The following is a 19686-nucleotide window of genomic DNA, read 5'->3' on the forward strand; positions in this document are numbered from 1 at the left end:
CTAGACATTGCAAGAAACACGTCCAGGGTAACCTATAACCAGTAGAAAAATCAACCCAAAGAAACAGATTAGAAATGATGGAGGTGATGGAGCTAGCAGACAGGGATGTTAAAAATAGCTATTATAGGGACTTCCCTGGTGGCACAGTGGTTAAGAATCCGCCTGCCAATGCAGGGGACACAGGCTCGAGACCCGGTCTGGGAAGATCCCACATGCCGTGGAGCAAGTAAGCCCATGCGCCACAACTACTGAGCCTGTGCTCTAGAGCTCGCAAGCCATGACTACTGAGCCCAGGAGCCACAACTACTGAAGCCTACGTGCCTAGAGCCCATGCTCCGCAACAAGAGAAGCCACTGCAATGAGAGGCCCGCGCACAGCAACAAAGACCCAACACAGCCAAAAATAAATAAATAAATTTATTTTAAAAATAGCTATTATAATTAATAAGTGTATTTAAAGAAAAATATGAACATAATGGCTAGAGAAATGGAAGATATAAACAAGAACCAAATGGAACTTCTATTGCTGAACAAAATTGGTATCTGAAATAAAAAGTTAACTGAACAGATTTAACAGCAGATTGGACAGTGCAGAAGAACAGACCAGTAAACTTGAAGAAACAGCAGTAGATTTAAACTTAAAGTAGAGAAATAGAACTGAAACTAGTCAATGGCTCATTGGTCTGTGGGACAATACGAAGTTGGCTCAACAAAGTGTATTTGACATCCTAGAAGAAGGGTGGAACCAAAAATATTGTAAGAAGTAATGGGTCAAAATTTTCCAAATTTGATGAAAATTCTGAATTCACAAGGTCCAATAATCTCAACAAACCCAAAGCAGGGCAGACCCACACAAAAATACCATGATATAACCAGTTCCTAAAAACCAGTGATAAAAAAGAGTATTTTGAAGGCAGCCAAAGAAAAAGACATTATGCACAGAGAAACAATGAGGATTTCTTGTCAGAAAGTATGCAAACTAGGAGATGATGGAACATTTTTAAAGTACTGAATAAAAAAAAAAATTGTCAACGTATAGTTACATATTCAGGAAAATATCCTTTGAAAACAAGGGTGAAATAGAAACCGTTTCAGAGAAATAAAACCAGAGAATTTACTACTAGCTAGTTGAAATATACAATAAGAAACATCTTAAGATGGAAGGAAAATGGATCAGATGAAAGCTTGGATCTAGACAGATGATGAGTGCAAGAAATGATAAATATGTTTGAATATAAAATACATTTTCCCTAATTTTAAACATCTTAAAAGATAATTGGCTGTTTAAAGCAAAAATCATAATTTATGGTAAGTTTTACAACATATGTAGAAGTAAAATGTATCACATCCATAGTATTAAGGATGAGAGCAGGGAAATAGAAGTACTACGGTGTTGTAAGGGTAACAAGTGTTCACATTTTTGTGAAGTGAGAGAATATCATTGATGGTACACTGTATAGAGTTAAAGATGTATATTGTAAAACCTAGAGCAACCACTAAATATTAAAGTAAAGAAGTATGCCTAGTTAGCCAATAGTAGATATAAAATGAGATGCTAGAGTGTGCCCAGTTAATCCAAAAGAACACAGGAAAAGATAGAAGAGAGGAACAAAGAAATGGTGGAATATACAGAATATAAATGGTAAGATTGTAGATTTAAATCCAATTATATCAATAATTGCATTAACTATAAATGGTTTTAACCAGGGTTTGGCAAGTTTCTTTAAAAAGCCAGATATTAAGAATATTTTAGGCTTTGTGATCAGTACAGTGTCTCTTGAAACTGTTCAGTTCTGCCAGTGTAGCATGAATGAAAGTAACCATAGATATTACATAAATTTATAAGTATGGCTGTGCTCCACTAAAACTTTCTTTATATAGACACTAAAATTTGAATTTCATGTAATTGTCATGTGTGCAAAATACTGTTTTTCCTTTTATTTATTTATTTTTTTAACCCCCAACCCTTAGAAAATGTAAAACCATTCTTAGTTCACGAGCTGTACACTAGCCACCTGTGGTATTTTAGTTAAAGTTAAAGTTAAATAAAAGAAATTGTCAGAGTGGATAAAAAAAAGCAAGACCCAACTATATGCTACAAAAATCCACTTTAATTAGAAAGTTATAGATGAAAAATAAGATGTGATGATTCTGACAGTGTCTTTTCCCCCAGTAACAGCTTTAAAATATGTGAAGCAAAAATTGACAGAACTGAAAGATACATACACAATCTAAAGTTATAATTGGAAATTTCAGCACTCCTCCCTGTAATTGATAGTGCAACTAGATAGAGTATAGGACATGAACAATGTTATCAACAAACTGGATGTTACTGACATTTCTAGAACACTACCCAGCATGGCAGAAGATACATTCTTTTGAAATGACCCACTATACCTCAGATGTTAGTGAGGATGTGTATCAACTGGAACTCTTATACAATAAGGGTGGGAAGATTAAATAGTGCAACCACTTTGGCAAAATGTTTGGGAGTTTCTTATTAAGTTAAACCTACATATACTCTACAGCCTATCAGTTTCCACTGCTGTCTACCCAAGAGAAATAAAAATATATGTCCACACAGAGACTTGTACACAAATGTTCATAGCAGCTTTACTTGTAATAGCCCCAAACTGGAAATAACCCGAATGTTCATCAGATGATTGGATGAACAATATATTCATATAATGGGATACTACTTATAGTAAAAAAGGAGTGGACTGCTAATATATGCAGAACGTGAGTGAATGTCAAAAACATTATGCTGAGCTAAAAAAGCCAGACAAAATGAGTACATACTATATGATACCATTTATGTGAAATGCTAGAAAAGACAGTTCTTAGTGACAGAAAGCAGATCAGTGGTTGCCTCAGGTTAAAAGTGGGGTCACTGTCTATCTAGGAAGAGGGTCACAAGGCAACCATTTGTTTAGTCATAGTCTCTTCTGGTTTCTTCTTTTGTTTGTTTGTTTGTTTTTTGCTTATCTTAGTTTTTTCTCTTGTCACATTAGGAAACTTAATCATTCATAAAGGCAAGTTTATGGTTGGCAACTTGTAAATTGATAAGCATGGGTATAGTTGATTGCTTGGTATAAAGGCACATTGCCAAAGTGGATAGTCTATTTTACATGTTTCCTTTAAGGGTTTTAGAAACTTATCTGTTTTTCTGTCTGCTTCTTTAAGTATGCGCAAGAAACGTATATTATTGTTTATTCATTTGCTAATCAGTCAGTTGCTTGGGTTATGAGTTCATGTTTATGAATAAATTACTTTAAAATTTTATTTTATTGAAGTATAGTTGACTTACAATGTTGTGTTAATTTCTGCTGTACAGCAGTACAGCAGTAATTCAGTTATACATACACATATATATATATATATATATATATATACATTCTTTTCCATGTTATTTTCCTTTATGGTTTATCAGAGGATATTGAATGTAGTTCCCTGTGCTGTTCAGTATGACCTTGTTGTTTATCCATTCTATATGTAATAGTTTGCATCTGCTAATCCCAAACTCCCAATCCATCCCTCCCCCACCCTCTGCTTGGCAACCACAAGTCTGTTCTCTATGTCAGTGAGTCTGTTTCTCTTTCGTAGGTAAGTTCATTTGTGTCATATTTTAGATTCCACATATAAGTGATATAATATGGTATTTGTCTTTCTCTTTCTGACTTACTTCACTTAGTATGATAATCTCTAGGTCTACTCATGTTGCTGTAAATGGCATTATTTCATTCTTTTTTATGGCTGAGTAGTATTCCATTGTATATATGTAGTACATCTTCTTTATTCATCTGTCAGTGGACATTTAGGCTGTTTCTACGTCTTGGTTATTGTATCAGTAAATAGTGCTACTGTGAACATTGGGGTGCATATACCTTTTTGAATTATAGTTTTGCCTGGGTATATGCCCAGGAGTGGGATTGCTGGATTATATACTAACTCTATTTTTAGTTTTTTGAAGAACCTCCGTACTGTTTTCCACAGTGGCTGTACCAATTAACAATCCCACCAACAGTGTAGGAGGGTTCCCTTTTCTCCACACCCTCTCCAGCATTTATTATTTGTAGACTTTTTTTTAAAAAAATTAATTAATTTATTTATTTTTGGCTGTGTTGGGTCTTCGTTTCTGTGCGAGGGCTTTCTCCAGTTGTGGCAAGCGGGGGCCACTCTTCATCGCGGTGCGCGGGCCTCTCACTATCGCGGCCTCTCTTGTTGCGGAGCGCAGGCTCCAGACGCGCAGGCTCAATAGTTGTGGCTCACGGGCCTAGTTGCTCCACAGCATGTGGGATCCTCCCAGGCCAGGGCTCGAATACACGTCCCCCGCATTAGCAGGCAGACTCCCAACCACTGCGCCACCAGGGAAGCCCTGTAGACTTTTTAATGATGACCATTCTGACTGGTGTGAGGTGGTACCTCATTGTAGTTTTTGATTAGCATTTCTCTAATAAAATTGATTTTTTTAAAGGCCACATCATCTATTCATTCAATAAGTGCTTATTGAATGTATGGTATGCGCTAGGCACTGTCCTAGGTGCTGAAGATAAAGGCCTTTTTAATGTGGGATAGAGGTGATCAGACAGGCATTTATGATACAGTGTGATGTATAAGCAGAATCATTTTGGAATATCCAGCAGGGGCACTTAATCCTGATAAGATAAAAGAGTAATCAAAGAATGGATAAAAGAATGATTTCCTAAGGAGTGACAATGAAACAACTCTGAGGATGAATAGAGGTGGGTTGATGATAGAGGGAGCTGCACATGCTAAGGTACAAAGGCTAGAAACAGCAGGGAATGTTTGGGTATTCCATGACGTTGAATATGGTGGATTTCTTGAGCCATTAAACCAAAACTAGCAACTCATTAGTCTGGACTTCTAGAGAAGTCTATATGAGAAAAAGTAACCCATTATATTTGTGAAGCCACTCTGGTAAGGTTTTCTATTACTTGAACATATCCATAACCAGTAGAGTGAGACAACATATTTAAGTTGAAATGAAAGGATGGATGAGATGTCTTAGGAACAAAAGAAGTGAAATCCTAAAATAGAACCAGCTTTCAAGGAAAGGGCAGAAGTGGGCCTGCAAATGAATCCAAAACAGGGCAAAGAAATAGGAGGAGAAATCAGAAAAGTGGTGTTGTAGGATGGCCAGGTTTCAAAAACCAAGTTGTGGTCACTGCTGTCATATGCTGCCAAATTAAGACAAAGACTAAAGCATCCATTTAATTTAACTAATGGAAGTCAGATTGTGGTGGGTTTGGAGCAAATGGGACAGGTGAGAAAATGGAAACTGAGTGCATAGAACTTTTTTCAGAAGGGTAGAGGAGGAGTGTGTGTTAGCTAGAGGCGACTTTATCATACTATTAGTATGACCGCCCCAAGTTGATTTTTCTTTTTGATTCCTTTTTTTTTTTTTAATATTTATTTATTTATTTAGGCTGTACCAGGTCTTAGTTGTGGCAAGTGGGACCTTCCTTGCAGCATGTTTAGTTGCGGCATGCGGGCTCTTAGTTGTAGTATGCAGGCTTCTTAGTTGCAGCCTGTGGACTTCTTAGCTGCAGCATGCAGACTCTTAGTTGTGACATACATGTGGGATCTAGTTCCCTGACCAGGGATCGAACCCCGGCCCCGTACATTGGGAGCGCCGATTCTTACCCACTGGACCACCAGGGAAGTACCCCCCCTCCCAAGTTGATATTTCAAAAGAAATCTTCGCAAGTCCTTTACTCTTACTTGAATTGTTTGAGGCCAGCAGCAAAATCCGTTGAAAGTCATATATAAATGAAAATACTCATAAATATCACATTTTGTGGCTTTTCAAGGGACCCAGTCTTAGTAAACCATTCCTTCTAGGAACATTTTTTTTTTCTTTGAAGTGTAGAGCTTAAGCCAACAGTTGGTGTACTTTCAGTTAGATTCTTATGCACATAAGAACTGAAGATTGAGATAATGATGCTTCTTCGCCAACAATGAAGAGTAAGGGGTGGGGATGTTAGTTTTCAGCATAACTGAACAATCTCAATGGAACACATTAAGATCTCGACTATCCTGAACCTGTAGGAGAAAGGGTTCTTTAAACTGGGATATTTGTATGTCTTTTGGGTTGTCTCTAAACTCTTTGAACATATTTACAGAAATGTTTGTGTTTACATTTTCTTAGGATGGCCATAGCTTTCATTCAAAATTAAGAGATTGATAATCTTATGTTGGATTCCCCAGGCAGTAGACCCTGAGACAGAAATGTGAGTGCAAATAGTTTATTTGGAAACTGATGCCAGGAAACACTGACAAGGGCAGGGGAAGTGATACTGGAAAGGGGAAAAAAAGCCAATATGGGATGTGTTTTCAAGTATGTTACTTTATAGGCTACTGGGACTAAATCCTCTGTTGAGCTGAAAGACAGTGTAGATTATACCTCAGATTCATCCCAGCAAAGAGGTTAAGGAGCTCTGTCAGTTATTGGTTTAGGGATGCCCTCAGGAATGCTTAACTCCACTGCCCTGTAGTCAGAAAAAACCCTCATGTGAAGACTTGCACATGCTTGCAGGTTGGGTTGTACTGGAATCGTAAGTGCTGAGGGGATAAAGGTGAGGTGCTGCCAGCATCTGCTACAGAGGTAACAAAAAAATACAATTTTATTTCTTGGTTAATTGAAAATGTTTTAAAATTGTTTAATTGACTGGAAATTCTGTGACATTAAACAATTATTAGTTTTTAGGTGGTAATAATATTATTATGCTTATTTTTAAAGAGTCCTCATCCCTTAGAGATACACAGTGAAATATTTGTGGATGAAATCATGGTATCTGGAATTTGCTTTAAAATAACACGTTAGGGTGGATCAAGGTGGTATGAATGGTTAAATAACCCATATAAGGCTGCCAGAAAACATGCCCTGTTGTCTTTTTCTTTAAATTGTATCAGTAGTTATCAAATGTTAATAAGAACAGATCAGCTCCTTTAGAAATCTTCAGGCAGAACCTGTTTTTTATTGATTGTGTTTTGCTGATGTTTCAGTTGAACATACTTAAATCACCAGTATTTTATTCAGACAACCTGGTTTGCTTATTAATAATTTTTAATAGTCAGTTGGCTGGCCCCTGAATAAGGTGTCAGCATTTGCTTTAAATAAGACATGATCACCATCTGGTGGTGAATAACAGTAACTTTGGTTTGTATATTGCTTTATGGTTTATAAAGTGTTTTCATGTACATTTTCTCATTTATTGAAATAACTGTAGAAGTTACAGTGAATTCATTTGTTATGCTTTCTGCCAAGATTTTAGGAAACTGTAAGATGACATAGTATGTTTCTTATATAGTTATCTCCGCTTGTCAAATGAATGTTGGTTGAAAGAAAAGCATGATCACTTGTTAGCAAGGAATAAAGATGACATAAATTTCATAAAGAAATAGAGTTATTTTTTTTAAAATTTATTTATCTTATTTATTTTATTTTTGGCTGCATTGGGTCTTCCTTGCAGCACACGGGCCTTCTCTAGTTGCAGTGAGCAGGGGCTACTCTTCGTTGTGGTGTGTGGGCTTCTCATTGTGGTGGTTTCTCTTGTTGTGGAGCATGGGCTCCAGGGCACGCAGGCTCAGTAGTTGTGGCACACGGGCTTACCTGCTCTGCGGTATGTGGGATCTTCCCGGACCAGGGCTCGAACCTGTGTCGCCTGCATTGGCAGGCGGATTCTTAACCACTACGCCACCAGGGAACTCCCAAGAAATAGAGTTCTTTTAATTTAAGTTCATAGATCTGCAGAATGGTCTTTAAAAGAAACAGCAAACTGATTTCCTAACACCTAAAATCATGGTATTGAGTCATAAAGGCATCTTTTAGCGTGCTTTTAAGTTTTTAAATACTACGGAACATACATGATGGGGATAGAAATCTGGCACTTTATAGAGGTCTGGTGTTAGGAAATCACTATATAGGTATTTATTTAATTAAACTTGTGGACTTCATTATTGACTCCTGTATACAAATGTCCATGGGAGCATTCACATCTTCCATCCCTTCCCTCAAAAGGGAGAGAAAAGGGGAAGTAAAACCCTGCCAATAAGTTGTCTTGGGTTAGTGATGTCACTAACCCAAGTGAACTTGGGTTAGTGAACTGAAATTCTAAAGCCACTTTTGCCATCTTTTTCATCTCATCTCCCTCATCACTTTCCTACATACTATTCAGATAATTTTTCTTTCACACCTAAAGGAACTTTCTTTTTTTCTAGCTGTCTGAGAACTTTTAAAATTTCCTCACTCCATCTCTCCCTGTTGCTTTCCTTCTCCTTTATTTTCTTGTCCCTATTCTAGTTCATCAAATAGTTGAATGAGCCAGGAACTGTGCTTGGTGGAGGGACTACAATGATGAAAAAGGCAGATAGATCTGACCCTTACCTTCTTGGAGCTTACATCTAAGGGTGGCAAAGAGGAAGAAGAGGAGATAGATGATAGGTAATTACAAAGTGAGACTGTAAAGGTAGTTAAGACTATATGATGTCAAAGAGCCTACCTTTATTTTCTTTCTCTTTTCCTGTTTTATACTTAGTTCTTACTCTCTCTTAATTGTCAGCATTGGGGATAAATTTAAAACAATTTTTTAGCTACCATGCTTGATTTTCTGCTTTATTTAAATATTAAAATTGTAACATAATTTTTCCCATTATTGTGTTTAACATTATGGATAAAATCAATTCTTGTGGGGTAGCAAGGCATTTTGCATCTTGGCTTTGGTTTCAGTGGATACAGCCTCTTTCGCAGGTTGAGCATTGTCTAAAGATAGTGCTTTACATTTTGAGTAACAATGCTTGCTTTTGAATTCTAAAGCACAGTGTTTCTCAACCTTTTTTTTTTTTTTCTTTTTCCCATGATCACACTCCTAAAGAGAAAACTTTAATTTAAAATTAATTTCTCCCTAGCAAGAGAATATAAATACTAAGGAGTAAGATTTTGTCAGATAGGGTTAAGTTGCTGAGAACCGTAAACCATATCTGAGATTTTTTGCCCTCCTCAAGGATCAGTTTTTGCCCCCTTGGGTGCGGTATTGCTCCCACGGAGAATATATACTGTAGTGGACTTTACTTTTATAATTGTAAATTTTCCAGAAAGCAATTTGGAAGTGAAGTGACTGTTTCAAAACTTTTAACTATAAAAACAGATAGGAAAACAGCAACAGCAGTCATGGTTGCACAACTTTGTGAATGTAATTAATGCCACTGAATTGTACACTTAAAATGGTTAAGATGACAAATTTTATGTTATTTGTATTTTACCACAATTTAAACATTAATCATATAACATACCAAAACCCGTTGATTTGTATACTTTAAAAGGATGAAGTGTATGGTATGTAAATTACTTTTCAATAAAGCTGTTGAAAAAAGAAAGAATGGATTGGGAGGAGTAGTAGTAGTCTTTCTGTTGTTACAGAAAGCTGGATTACATTTTAGAAATGGTTAATGCCTCAGTGCGTAGGCAGGAGCAACCCAAGGTAAAAGATAAAAACCCAGATACTGAGCCATGCAGAAAGGGTGGCTTGATTCATAAGTTAGGTCTTCTGAACTATTCCTCCATCCATTTGATACTTTAAGAAACATTAGAAAGAGCCTTGGATTGGAAGGCCAGAGGTCTGAGATCTTGCTTGGGCTCTCTTCGACCTTGAGCAATTGACATCACATCTTAGTTGCTAAGTTTTCTAGTTTATCAGAGAGTGTGCTTTCAGTTCAAAAATGCTAAATCCTATGACGACTGCTGTGTTATTCTAAGGCAAATAAATACCTGCCTCAATACTTAGACTTGGACATTGACTATTAGAGCTGGAAGACTTTAGATCATCTGGTACAACTCCATTTGTGGATGAGAAAATTGAGGTTTGCACCTCTTTCTCTTGACTCTTTCTAGTGCTTTCCATAATATACATGTAACGCAGTTTTAAAGAATACCTAGTTGAAATATTAAGTGCAGGCTTTTAAGTGCAATATGAACATTTGAAATGATGAAGAGTATGAGAAATAAGACATGGTACACATCAATTTATTTAACTTTATTATTAAATGTCTGTGTATATGTTGCCTTTCTAAATCATGACTAATCAAGCAAAAAGTCGTGGTTTCTGCTTTTAAAAATGAACAAATCAATAGGAATCACATAGAAGACAGATATATATAGTAGTTACTTTCTCAGATTAAGATTGGTGAAGGTGCTTGTTAGAAAATATTTTAAAAATTTTGAAATTTTCTAGATTTTTCAGTTTTCCTTGAGGGTACTTCTCTAAATCTCCACTGCTCCCACCTTAGTCCAAGCCATCATTATCTCTTGCCTGAAGTATGGCACTAGCCTCCTAGTTAGTCTAGTCGTATTCCCCACTTATACAAAATTAGAAAGTTGTATAATGAAGTTTCACATGCTCATCGCCTAGGTTCAGTGAAATTTTGTAATTTTGTTTCATCTGTAACTTCATCTGTCCTCTGCTGCTTAGGTTGTTATGAAGCAGATCCTAGACACAGAATGATCTTTTAAAAACTTAGATCAGGAATCTTTCCTAAATTCCTCCCTTGATTTCTCATTACACTCAAAATATAATCAGAACTCTTTACACGGACCTCAAGGCTTTATAAGATATGACCTTTGCTTACTTCTTCAGTGGCATCTTTTACCATTTTCTCTTTCCTGACACACTGGAAGCTTTTAGCTGCTTCAGGTCTTCTCTACAGGCATTTCCTTGTGCCTGGCATGTTCTTCCCTTCCTTGGCTTGGTTGGCTGCTGCTTTTCATTCTTTTTTTTATTAGAGAGCCTTTCGCTGATGGTTTTATCCTGTATAAAAATGTTTACCTAAAATGTTAGCAGTTGGTGCATTTAGGTGAAGGGTGTACTAGTCTTTCAGCCTTTCACTAGATTTAAAATTATTGGAGGAAAAGATCCCTCCTCTTCCTTAAATACTATGATATCATTATTTCTTTCCTTTAAAATTTGTTTTGGGTCTCTCTTTCCTTCCTTCCCTACCCATGCCCCCACCCCCCATGATTATTAAATTGAGTAGAGAGAAAAGAGAGAAGGGAGATAGAATTATCTGATTAGAGTTGGAGGCGTATGTTATTGGAAACCATTGCCTCAAGTACCTCAGATTCCCTCTGCCAGGATGCTGTTTGTCAAGTACATATAAGGAAAGAGTAACCCTTTAAAGACTGACTGATGTGAGGGTGGCTCACATCATCTTACCTAGAGGTCTTTCCTCCCCGTAAACATCTACCTTCTCCTTCAGGAAGAGGTGCTGAATGCTGGTTATTAGAGCCTCCAGCCATACTGATGTTTATAGTAGTACACTGATTACTTTCTTTGTAGCAGAGTTGTTTTCACGGCTTTGGTTCTGAAATAATCTGAGCCATGTTTGGTGTGTTTCTTTACCTATATGGGAATAGCAGTATGATTCTAAATGAAACCCAAAACCTAAATGGAGCATTAGAAACCTCTTGGTTTGCCTGCTTACATAACACCTATTCTTGGATTTTTTTTTTCCATTATGGTAATAATGGAAAGTTGAGCTTAGTGATTTATATTACACTTACCTGGCATCTCGCATCTGTAAACTATACCTTTTCAGATAATGACCTAAGTTATAGTTCATAGTCTTTTTTTTTTAAATTAATTAGTTAATTTATTTATTTTTGGCTGTGTTGGGTCTTCGTTTCTGTGTGCGGGCTTTCTCCAGTTGCGGCGAGCGGGGGCCACTCTTCACCGCGGTGTGCGGGCCTCTCACTGTCGTGGCCTCTCTTCTTGCGGAGCACAGGCTCCAGACGCGCAGGCTCAGTAATTGTGGCTCACGGGCTTAGTTGCTCCACGGCATGTGGGATCTTCCCAGACCAGGGCTCGAACCCGTGTCCCCTGCATTGGCAGGCAGATTCTCAACCACTGCACCACCAGGGAAGCCCTATAGTTCATAGTCTTGAGCCTTTTTTTTTTTTTTTTTTTTTTTTTTTTTTTTTTTTTGCTTTTCTGAAAACTTAAGATGATTGATTAAATGAACTTTTTGCCAATAAGGTTTATAAAAACATAATAGTTATTTCAAGGATCAAGTGGACTGTGGGACCAGTGTCATTATGGTTAAAACTGTGCTCCCCCAACAGAGTTTGTAAAAACTGACAGTAAGTAAAAGCTTTTTGTAAGCTTATACTTAAATCCCTGTATCTGAAATCAGTGTTCTTTTATCAATGGCCTACATAAAATCAACTGTTTTGTGATTCTAAGTGTATCTCTGCTTACAACCATAGAGGAAGTTTAAGTAAAAGACTTCATTGAGAAATGAGAGGAATTATGTCATTTAGTTATTATGAGCAGCTGTAAATTTCTACCATTAAAAAAGCAGAATTGTACGTAATAAAACTAGAATTGCGGAAGCAGCAGCATTCTTAAGGCTTGGTGCTGGAAAGATGCTTAGAAAAATGTAAAACTATAGAACATCTTTGGGTGATTGGATCAGTAATACATTCTGGGATCCTACCACTTACTGCTGTTTCATACCTGCATCATTTTGGCAGGCCCTTCATGAATTCACAGAGCACCTGACCTTTTCTTCTGCTTCAGAATCTTTCACCTTCTTGAGGCCTTTTGAAAGAAACGGGTCTGTTAGAGGTTATATATCAAATCTGTCATGTGAAAAGGTAGAGATCTTGGTTCAATTGGGACAAAACCTGTAATTTTCAGAATGACATGAAGTTGGTTAATAGATAATTCTTAGAAGGAAGTTAATAATTACCTAATGTTCTCGAAATGAAATTATTTAGGAAATGTTCCAGGTGATAAATAAGTGAATTTATAGATCGTCAGTGCGTGTCATAGAAAATGATCATGTGTTTTAAAAATATGATTTTTTTTTTATAGCTGCACTGCCCCAAACCCTAGCCACTTGCCACATGTGGCTGTTTAAGTTAATTAAAGATTAGTAAAATTAAAAGTCTAGTTCCTTAGTTTTATTGGCCACATATCAAGTGCTAAATAGTCACATGTAGCTAATGGCTACTGTTTTGAAAAGTGCAGATATAGACAGCACTGTTTTAGAGAATGCAAAGTATGGGAATTGTAATATTTTCAATTTAACTTTTCTATTGAAGTTTTTATCTGTTTCTTATTGACTGGCAAGATATTAAGAGCTACAAGTGTCCATAAGGTTATTAGCCTGTCAGTTCTATTTGTAACAAAAAAAATAAGTAAATTGGATGTTAACTAGGCATATTGTGGTGATCATTTTGCAGTATTTACAAATATCAAGTCATTATGTTGTACACCTGAAACTAAATACAGTGTTATATGTCAGTTGTATCACCAAAAAAAAAAAAAATTAAGTAAATTGTTAGTAAATTGTGGGTTCTAAATTTTAGTTTTAAATGTGCTAGCTGTGTGTGATCCAGTACAGTAGCCAGTAGCCAGTAGCCATATGTGGCTCTTGAGCACTTGAAATATGGCTAGGGTGAATTGAGATATGCTGTAAGGGTAAAATGATATATTTTGAATACTAAGTATCACCCAAAAAGTGTACAGTGGATGAAGACGGTCAAAAGGTACAAACTTTCAGTTATAAAGGGAGGTAATATACAGAATGGTGACTGCAGTTAATAATAGTGTACGGCATATTTGAAAGTTGCTAATCAAGGAGATCTTAAAAGTTCTCATAAGAAAAAAAATTTTTAACTATGTATGGTGGTGGGTGTTAACTAGACTTATTGTGGTGATCATTTTGCAGTGTATACAAATATTAAATCATTATGTTGTACACCTGAAAGTAATACTGTCATAGGTCAATGATGTATAATTTTAATTGAGGTATAAATTTAAAAAATAAGTAAAATGTCTAAAAAATATAAAAGTCTGAAATTTTAAATGCTGATAGTATGTTTGAAATAACATTGAGATATATAGTGCTAAATAACATAAATTGTTAAAATTAATTTTGACCTTTTTTTTTTTACTTTTATGAATGAACTACTAGAAAATTTGAAATTATGTGGCTCATTTTATATTTTTATTGGATAGTACTGTGTAAGAGCCAATACTCTAATAAGGAAATCTACTTCTACATGCCTAAATCAAGAATGACTATATTTGCAAAGTGGGATGAGAAACATATTTATTGCATATATTTACTTTTGTCCTCTTGGATTTTTAAAAATAGTACCAATTGCATCAATACTTTTTGTGATTTCATTTGTCTGTGATGTGGAGGATATGAATAAAACACAGGTGCAGAGGTTTTACCTAACTGATAAATGAGTGATGCAGATAATATGAATACTTTGGCCATTCCAAGGACAAAGATGTTGCTGGAATCATTGGAAAGCCATCTCAGAGACTTTTAGGGCTTTTATTGACCAGACATTAAGAGATGAATATGATTCAAGTGGCAGAAAACAGTAAACTGGAGCGCTTGAATAAAAGCCCAGAAAGGTTGTATACTGGGTATGCTTAGGGGATAGTGAACAGGCCAGAATGGCTTGAATCAAGCATTTCAGTGCAGGAGTAAGAGGGAAGGATTGGAGAGTTAGGTTGAAACTGAATATTGGGACTCTTTGGCTAGGGTAAGGAATCTAGATGAGTTTATATAAGTATTTAGGAGCCATCAAAGATATTTATGAACTGGGAAGTGACATGAAAGCAGTATTTTTTTTTTTAAAGATTGGTTTGGTTACAGGAGAGTATCCATACCTGTTTTGAGAGAAGTGAGAAGGTGCAATGATATCATAGAGAAATTGGGGGAGATAGGGAGCAGGTTTGAGATGTAGGAAGGTAGAATCATTAAGACTACTGTGTTTGGGGAAAAGGAAAAAGGAGAAATTGAAAGTGACCTTGGTTCCCCAAATGTTGTGACAGAAGTGAAAATAAAGGTATTTTAGTTTTGTATAATGTTTTCTTTTTTTATTATTATTAATTTATATATTTTTGGCTGCATTGGGTCTTTGTTGCTGCGCGTGGGCTTTCTCTAGATGCGGCGAGCAGGGGCTACTCTTTGTTGTGGTGTGCAGGGTTCTCATTGCGGTGGCTTTTCTTGTTGTGGAGCAGGGGCTCTAGGCACGCGGGCTCAGTAGTTGTGGCTTGTGGGCTCTAGAGCGCAGGCTCAGTAGTCGTGGCGCACGGGCTTAGTTGCTCTGCAGCATGTGGGATCTTCCTGGACCAGGGCTCGAACCCATGTCCCCTGCATTGGCAGGTGGATTCTTAACCACTGCGCCACCAGGGAAGCCCTGTATAATGTTTTCTGTTTTTAAAACTGTAAGATAGCCAGTTCAACCCTTTATTACAGACGAGGAATTTGAGAGTCATTGTTTAAAGAACTTGACCAGAATCATGGTCTCCTTGTCTTAAGTAGTAGAGCTGAGAACTGAGCCCAGGTCTTTTTCTTCCTGATGTATTGTCATTGGCATCTACTCAGTTGCCTACGTCAGTGCCTCAGTTTTTCTTGATGCTTTCACTTTGCTCAGTCAGTCAGTCCCTAAGTTTTATTATTTGTTTCCTAAACATAACTCAAATCTCCCCACTTCTCTTGGTACCACCTCTGCCTTAGTTCATGTTACTCCCATCTTTCTGGATTGATATTTTCCTGAATTTATATCTAGTCTCTACCCTGCACACTACCTCCTAAAACAAATAAGCAAATAAAAGCTGTTTTCCTACAGTTCAGTTTTTGAGATCTTTCTAAATTATAGAGCACTCTCTTGCTTAAACTTTTTAATAAAATGTAAACTTTGTAGCCTGTTCTTACAAGATTCTTCATGATCATACCCCTTTTCTGAGTGCTCCCAGTTCCATGCTCACTTTGTTTTTCAGCCTTTTGTATCTGCTGTTACTTTCATAAGCAGTGTCCTTTCCCCCTTTTCTCCACTCCACCCTCAATCCCATGTATTCTGGTCTTGGCTTAGTTTAATTGTCTGTTTACTCGTCTGTAATCATCCCTCCCGTGCTTCTTTCCTTTACCTCCAACTCACCCACCATTTACTGTCCCCCTCCCCGCCCCAGAGAAGACTCCCTTAAGTAGGCTCATTAAAGGTAGAGGCTATTTCTTGCTTACTAATAGTGGGCCCACAGAAATTTGTTGAATAGTGAAATGTTTTTATGCTTCAGGGTCATTTCAAGTTTGAAGTGGCTTTAGTGGAGAGTAAAGAATCTGAAAGAATGAATAAAAAAAATTAGTCCATCACTTCCCAACCTGTACTTCAGAGCACTTGTATACTACAAGGTATTGTGTGTTTCACAGAAAAAGATTCCATGATCAAATATATTAGGGAATGCTGCAGATTATATCCAAGATAGGGATATAAGACTATTTATATAAGACTAATCAATTAAGGCTTCAGGAAGCTCTGTGGTAAAAATAAATATATATTTTCCTAATGTATTTGATTATGGAAACTTTTTAGATAGTATAAATGTAATTTCTCTTAGGTTACTAGCAGTATTTAGTATTTGGGAAATGCTAAATGTGTGTGTCCTTTATTTCCCTCCGGTCTAATTAATACAGTTATACCATATAATCAGATGATGCCCAAGGGATATTTGGAGGAACTCTGGTTGTTTACAGTTGGAAGAGAAAACTTGAGGGAAGATACAGCTGTCTTCAAATATTTGAAGGTTCCAATAAAAGAGGGATTGAAAGTATTTTCTTTGAAACTAGAGAATAAGAGCAAGAAACAGGGGAGGAAGGTGTAGGGAGGCAGATTTTTTACTTTGTATAAGGGTAACTTTCTAATAATTAGAATTTTGGAAGGTTAAGTAAATTTTCTGTCCCTGTAGGTTGTCAAGCAGAGACTTACAGGGATGCTGTAGAGGAGTTCAGCACACTAGAGAACGGATAGATCAGAAGAGTAGTTTTCTTCAGCAGCTTGAAAACCACTTAGACTCTGTTTCTGAGATATCTGTCAATTTGGAATTTATATTCGTTGATTCCTTTCTAATTCTGTGAATCTGTGTCTTGGTCTGCAATCTCAGTCAAGAAACCAAATATGTGGTATGAGAAATACAGTAGAAATTTTAGTTGTATAGTTAAGTGCTTTTACTTTATGGTATTTTTTATAGACTTTATTTTTTAGAGCAGTTTTAGATTCACAAAAAAATTGAGCACAAAGTATAGAGAGTTCACATATACCCTCTTTCTCCACACTTGTACAACCTCTCTCACTGTCCACATCCCACACTACTATGGTACATTTGTTGAAATTGATGAACCTACATTGACACATTATTATCACCCAAAAGTCTACAGTTTACATTTGAGTTCACTCTTAATTGTTGATGTTTTGAAAGAAAACATGAATATTCTTGTTCATGTTTAAAAAAGTAGTTTTCAGTTATTTCTTGCCCTAGTTTAGTCTTTTCTGATTCAGAGTTCTAAAAGATAACTAAATCAACATCTATTTTGAAAAAGTATTCAGCATTGGAGAAAGTTCTTTTTTTATGATCCTAAATGTTTACAAATGTTTTATTTTGCTGGCTAACAGTATTTTTTCTTCCTTTTAAGTACCTAAAGAATTGGTGGAGCTCCATTTGAAGTTGATGAGGAAGATTGGCAAATCTGTTACAGCAGATAGATGGGAAAAATATTTGATCAAGGTAAATATTTGTAAATCACCTTCTCTATATTCTATCTAGCATAAATCGATGTTATGTTTCATAATATGCTCTGATTTTTAAAATGGTCTCCTAAAAGTTGCAAAATATGACTCAGAAATCTATATGATTACTACTGGTATGTGATTCTTTTTTGCAGCTACTAAGCAATAGTCTAGAGTCCCAAAGGTAGATTTCAGAGGTGTTATCTTTTGTACCAAACACTGTGCTCAGGACTTTTCATGTTTTCTCTCAGTTTCTTTCATGATTTCTTAAAATCGTCCTGATCAACTCAATTAAGATACAGATAAGACCCAACAAAGTTGTCATTTTTCTTTGAGATCACATAGTATGTGTAGACAGAGCCAAAATTTGTCTTTTACTTAAAAAGTAAAATGTCCAAAGACCTTTAGGTCAGTATGGAAGGCTTCTAAGTTAACAGTAGGCCAAACCTATCCTTAATGAGAACGACCTGGGTAATCAGAAAATGATTGCTTTAGGATAAACCCTATTAAGGGCACGACCATTCAGGAAAAATTGTCTGGATGGAATTGCATCCGAACTTTTGAGATCGGGGGTGATATTTTGAACTCTAACATACTAGAATATTAGGTTATATTTTTAGGCGATTGAAAAACTGTGTAATTTTCTTATCGTCTTTTTAAAAATGTATGTTTATGTATACATGTATTTTCATATCTGCTTTTGCAAGGGTGTGTATATGATTGTAGAGTGCTATGAAAAGAGGAACCATCAGGGAACAAGAGTTGCTTGTTCTTATCATAAAAAATCACATGTGCTGTTCCAGTTATCTTTGCTGTGTAACACACCACTCTAAATTAAGTGACATAAAACAATAATCATTTTAATCAGCTCAGTGACTCTCTGGGTTGGGAATTTGGAAAGGTCACTTTCACTGTACTCTGTTGGTTGAAGCAACCACAGTTCTCCCCAGATTCAGGGAGAGGAGGCATAGACCTGAATGCTCAGCAAGTGGTAGGAGTGTCTTAACTTTTGAAAAGCCCAATATGAGATATATTTCAATATTTTTGCACAATTGAAGCCCTGGAAAGTTGGCTCAGCATTTCAAAAATCTGATGCTGTGTGATTTTCTAAAAGCCTTGATTAACTAATATTTAATTAAATCTCTGAACTATATTAAACTGTGGATAATAAATGAGCAAATTTTTAACTGTTTAAAGTCCTTTTAAAAATACCAGTGGGGCGGGGGGGTGGATACCAGTGAAGTTGCTGCTTTGCCTTTAACAAAGTATTTATTAACAATCTAGGTCTGGACCTTAAAAAGAGATGCTGGAATTTCAAGACAGTAGTTTTTAACATAACATTTTAAAGGGTGTAGTTGTTTGTAAATCTGTTTATTAAAGTGGGTTTGTTTGTTTTTTATATGTTCTGAGAACTGAGGTAGAAATATCTTGTATACTAATCTCAACTCTACTGTTAACAAAATTTGGGTCCATGGATAATCTGCTTTTGCCCCCTTGTATCTCAGTTTCTTTATAAAATGTGAGAATTGAGACAAGATGATTTTACAAACCCCTTCAGTTTTATGGTCATAACTACAGGTTCTAGCTCAGTATTTTTGAATTGAGATACATTCACATAACATAACATTTGCCCTTTGAAAGTGTACAATTCAGTGTTTTTAGTATATTCACAAGGTTGTGCAACCATCACCAGTATCCAAACCAGAACATCTTCATCGCCCCCAGAAGAAACCTCATACCCATTAGCAATTACTTCCCTTTCCCCCAGTCCCCCAGTCCTTAGCAACCACTGATCTGTTTTCTGACTCTATGGATTTGCCTATTATGGAGGTTTCATATAAATGGAATCACAATTTGTAGCCTTTGTGTCTGGCTTCTTTCACTTAGCGTAATATTTTCAAGGTTCATCTGTGTTGTAGCATGTATCAGAACTTTGTTCGTTTTTATGCTTGAATAATATTCCCTTGTGTGGATAATATTACATTTTATTTATCTGCTTATCAGTTTATGATATTTGCCTTGTTTCCACCTTTTGGCTATTACAAATAGTATTGCTATGAACATTTGTGTACAGATTTTTGGGTA

The 19686-nt window shown here is 36.2% G+C and overlaps 1 protein-coding gene across 1 annotated transcript in view; it reads left to right on the forward strand.

The window, feature by feature from the left end:
- The window catches only part of RSF1 (remodeling and spacing factor 1), a 168513-nt gene that overhangs the window by 26911 nt on the left and 121916 nt on the right, over positions 1-19686 (forward strand). The window contains exon 2 of the mRNA XM_068554578.1: positions 17508-17599. Coding sequence (XP_068410679.1) covers positions 17508-17599 — 92 coding nt within the window. The remainder of the gene's footprint in view (positions 1-17507; positions 17600-19686) is intronic.

Source organism: Eschrichtius robustus, chromosome 11 (assembly GCF_028021215.1).
Source record: "Eschrichtius robustus isolate mEscRob2 chromosome 11, mEscRob2.pri, whole genome shotgun sequence".
Taxonomy (NCBI): Eukaryota; Metazoa; Chordata; class Mammalia; order Artiodactyla; family Eschrichtiidae; genus Eschrichtius; species Eschrichtius robustus.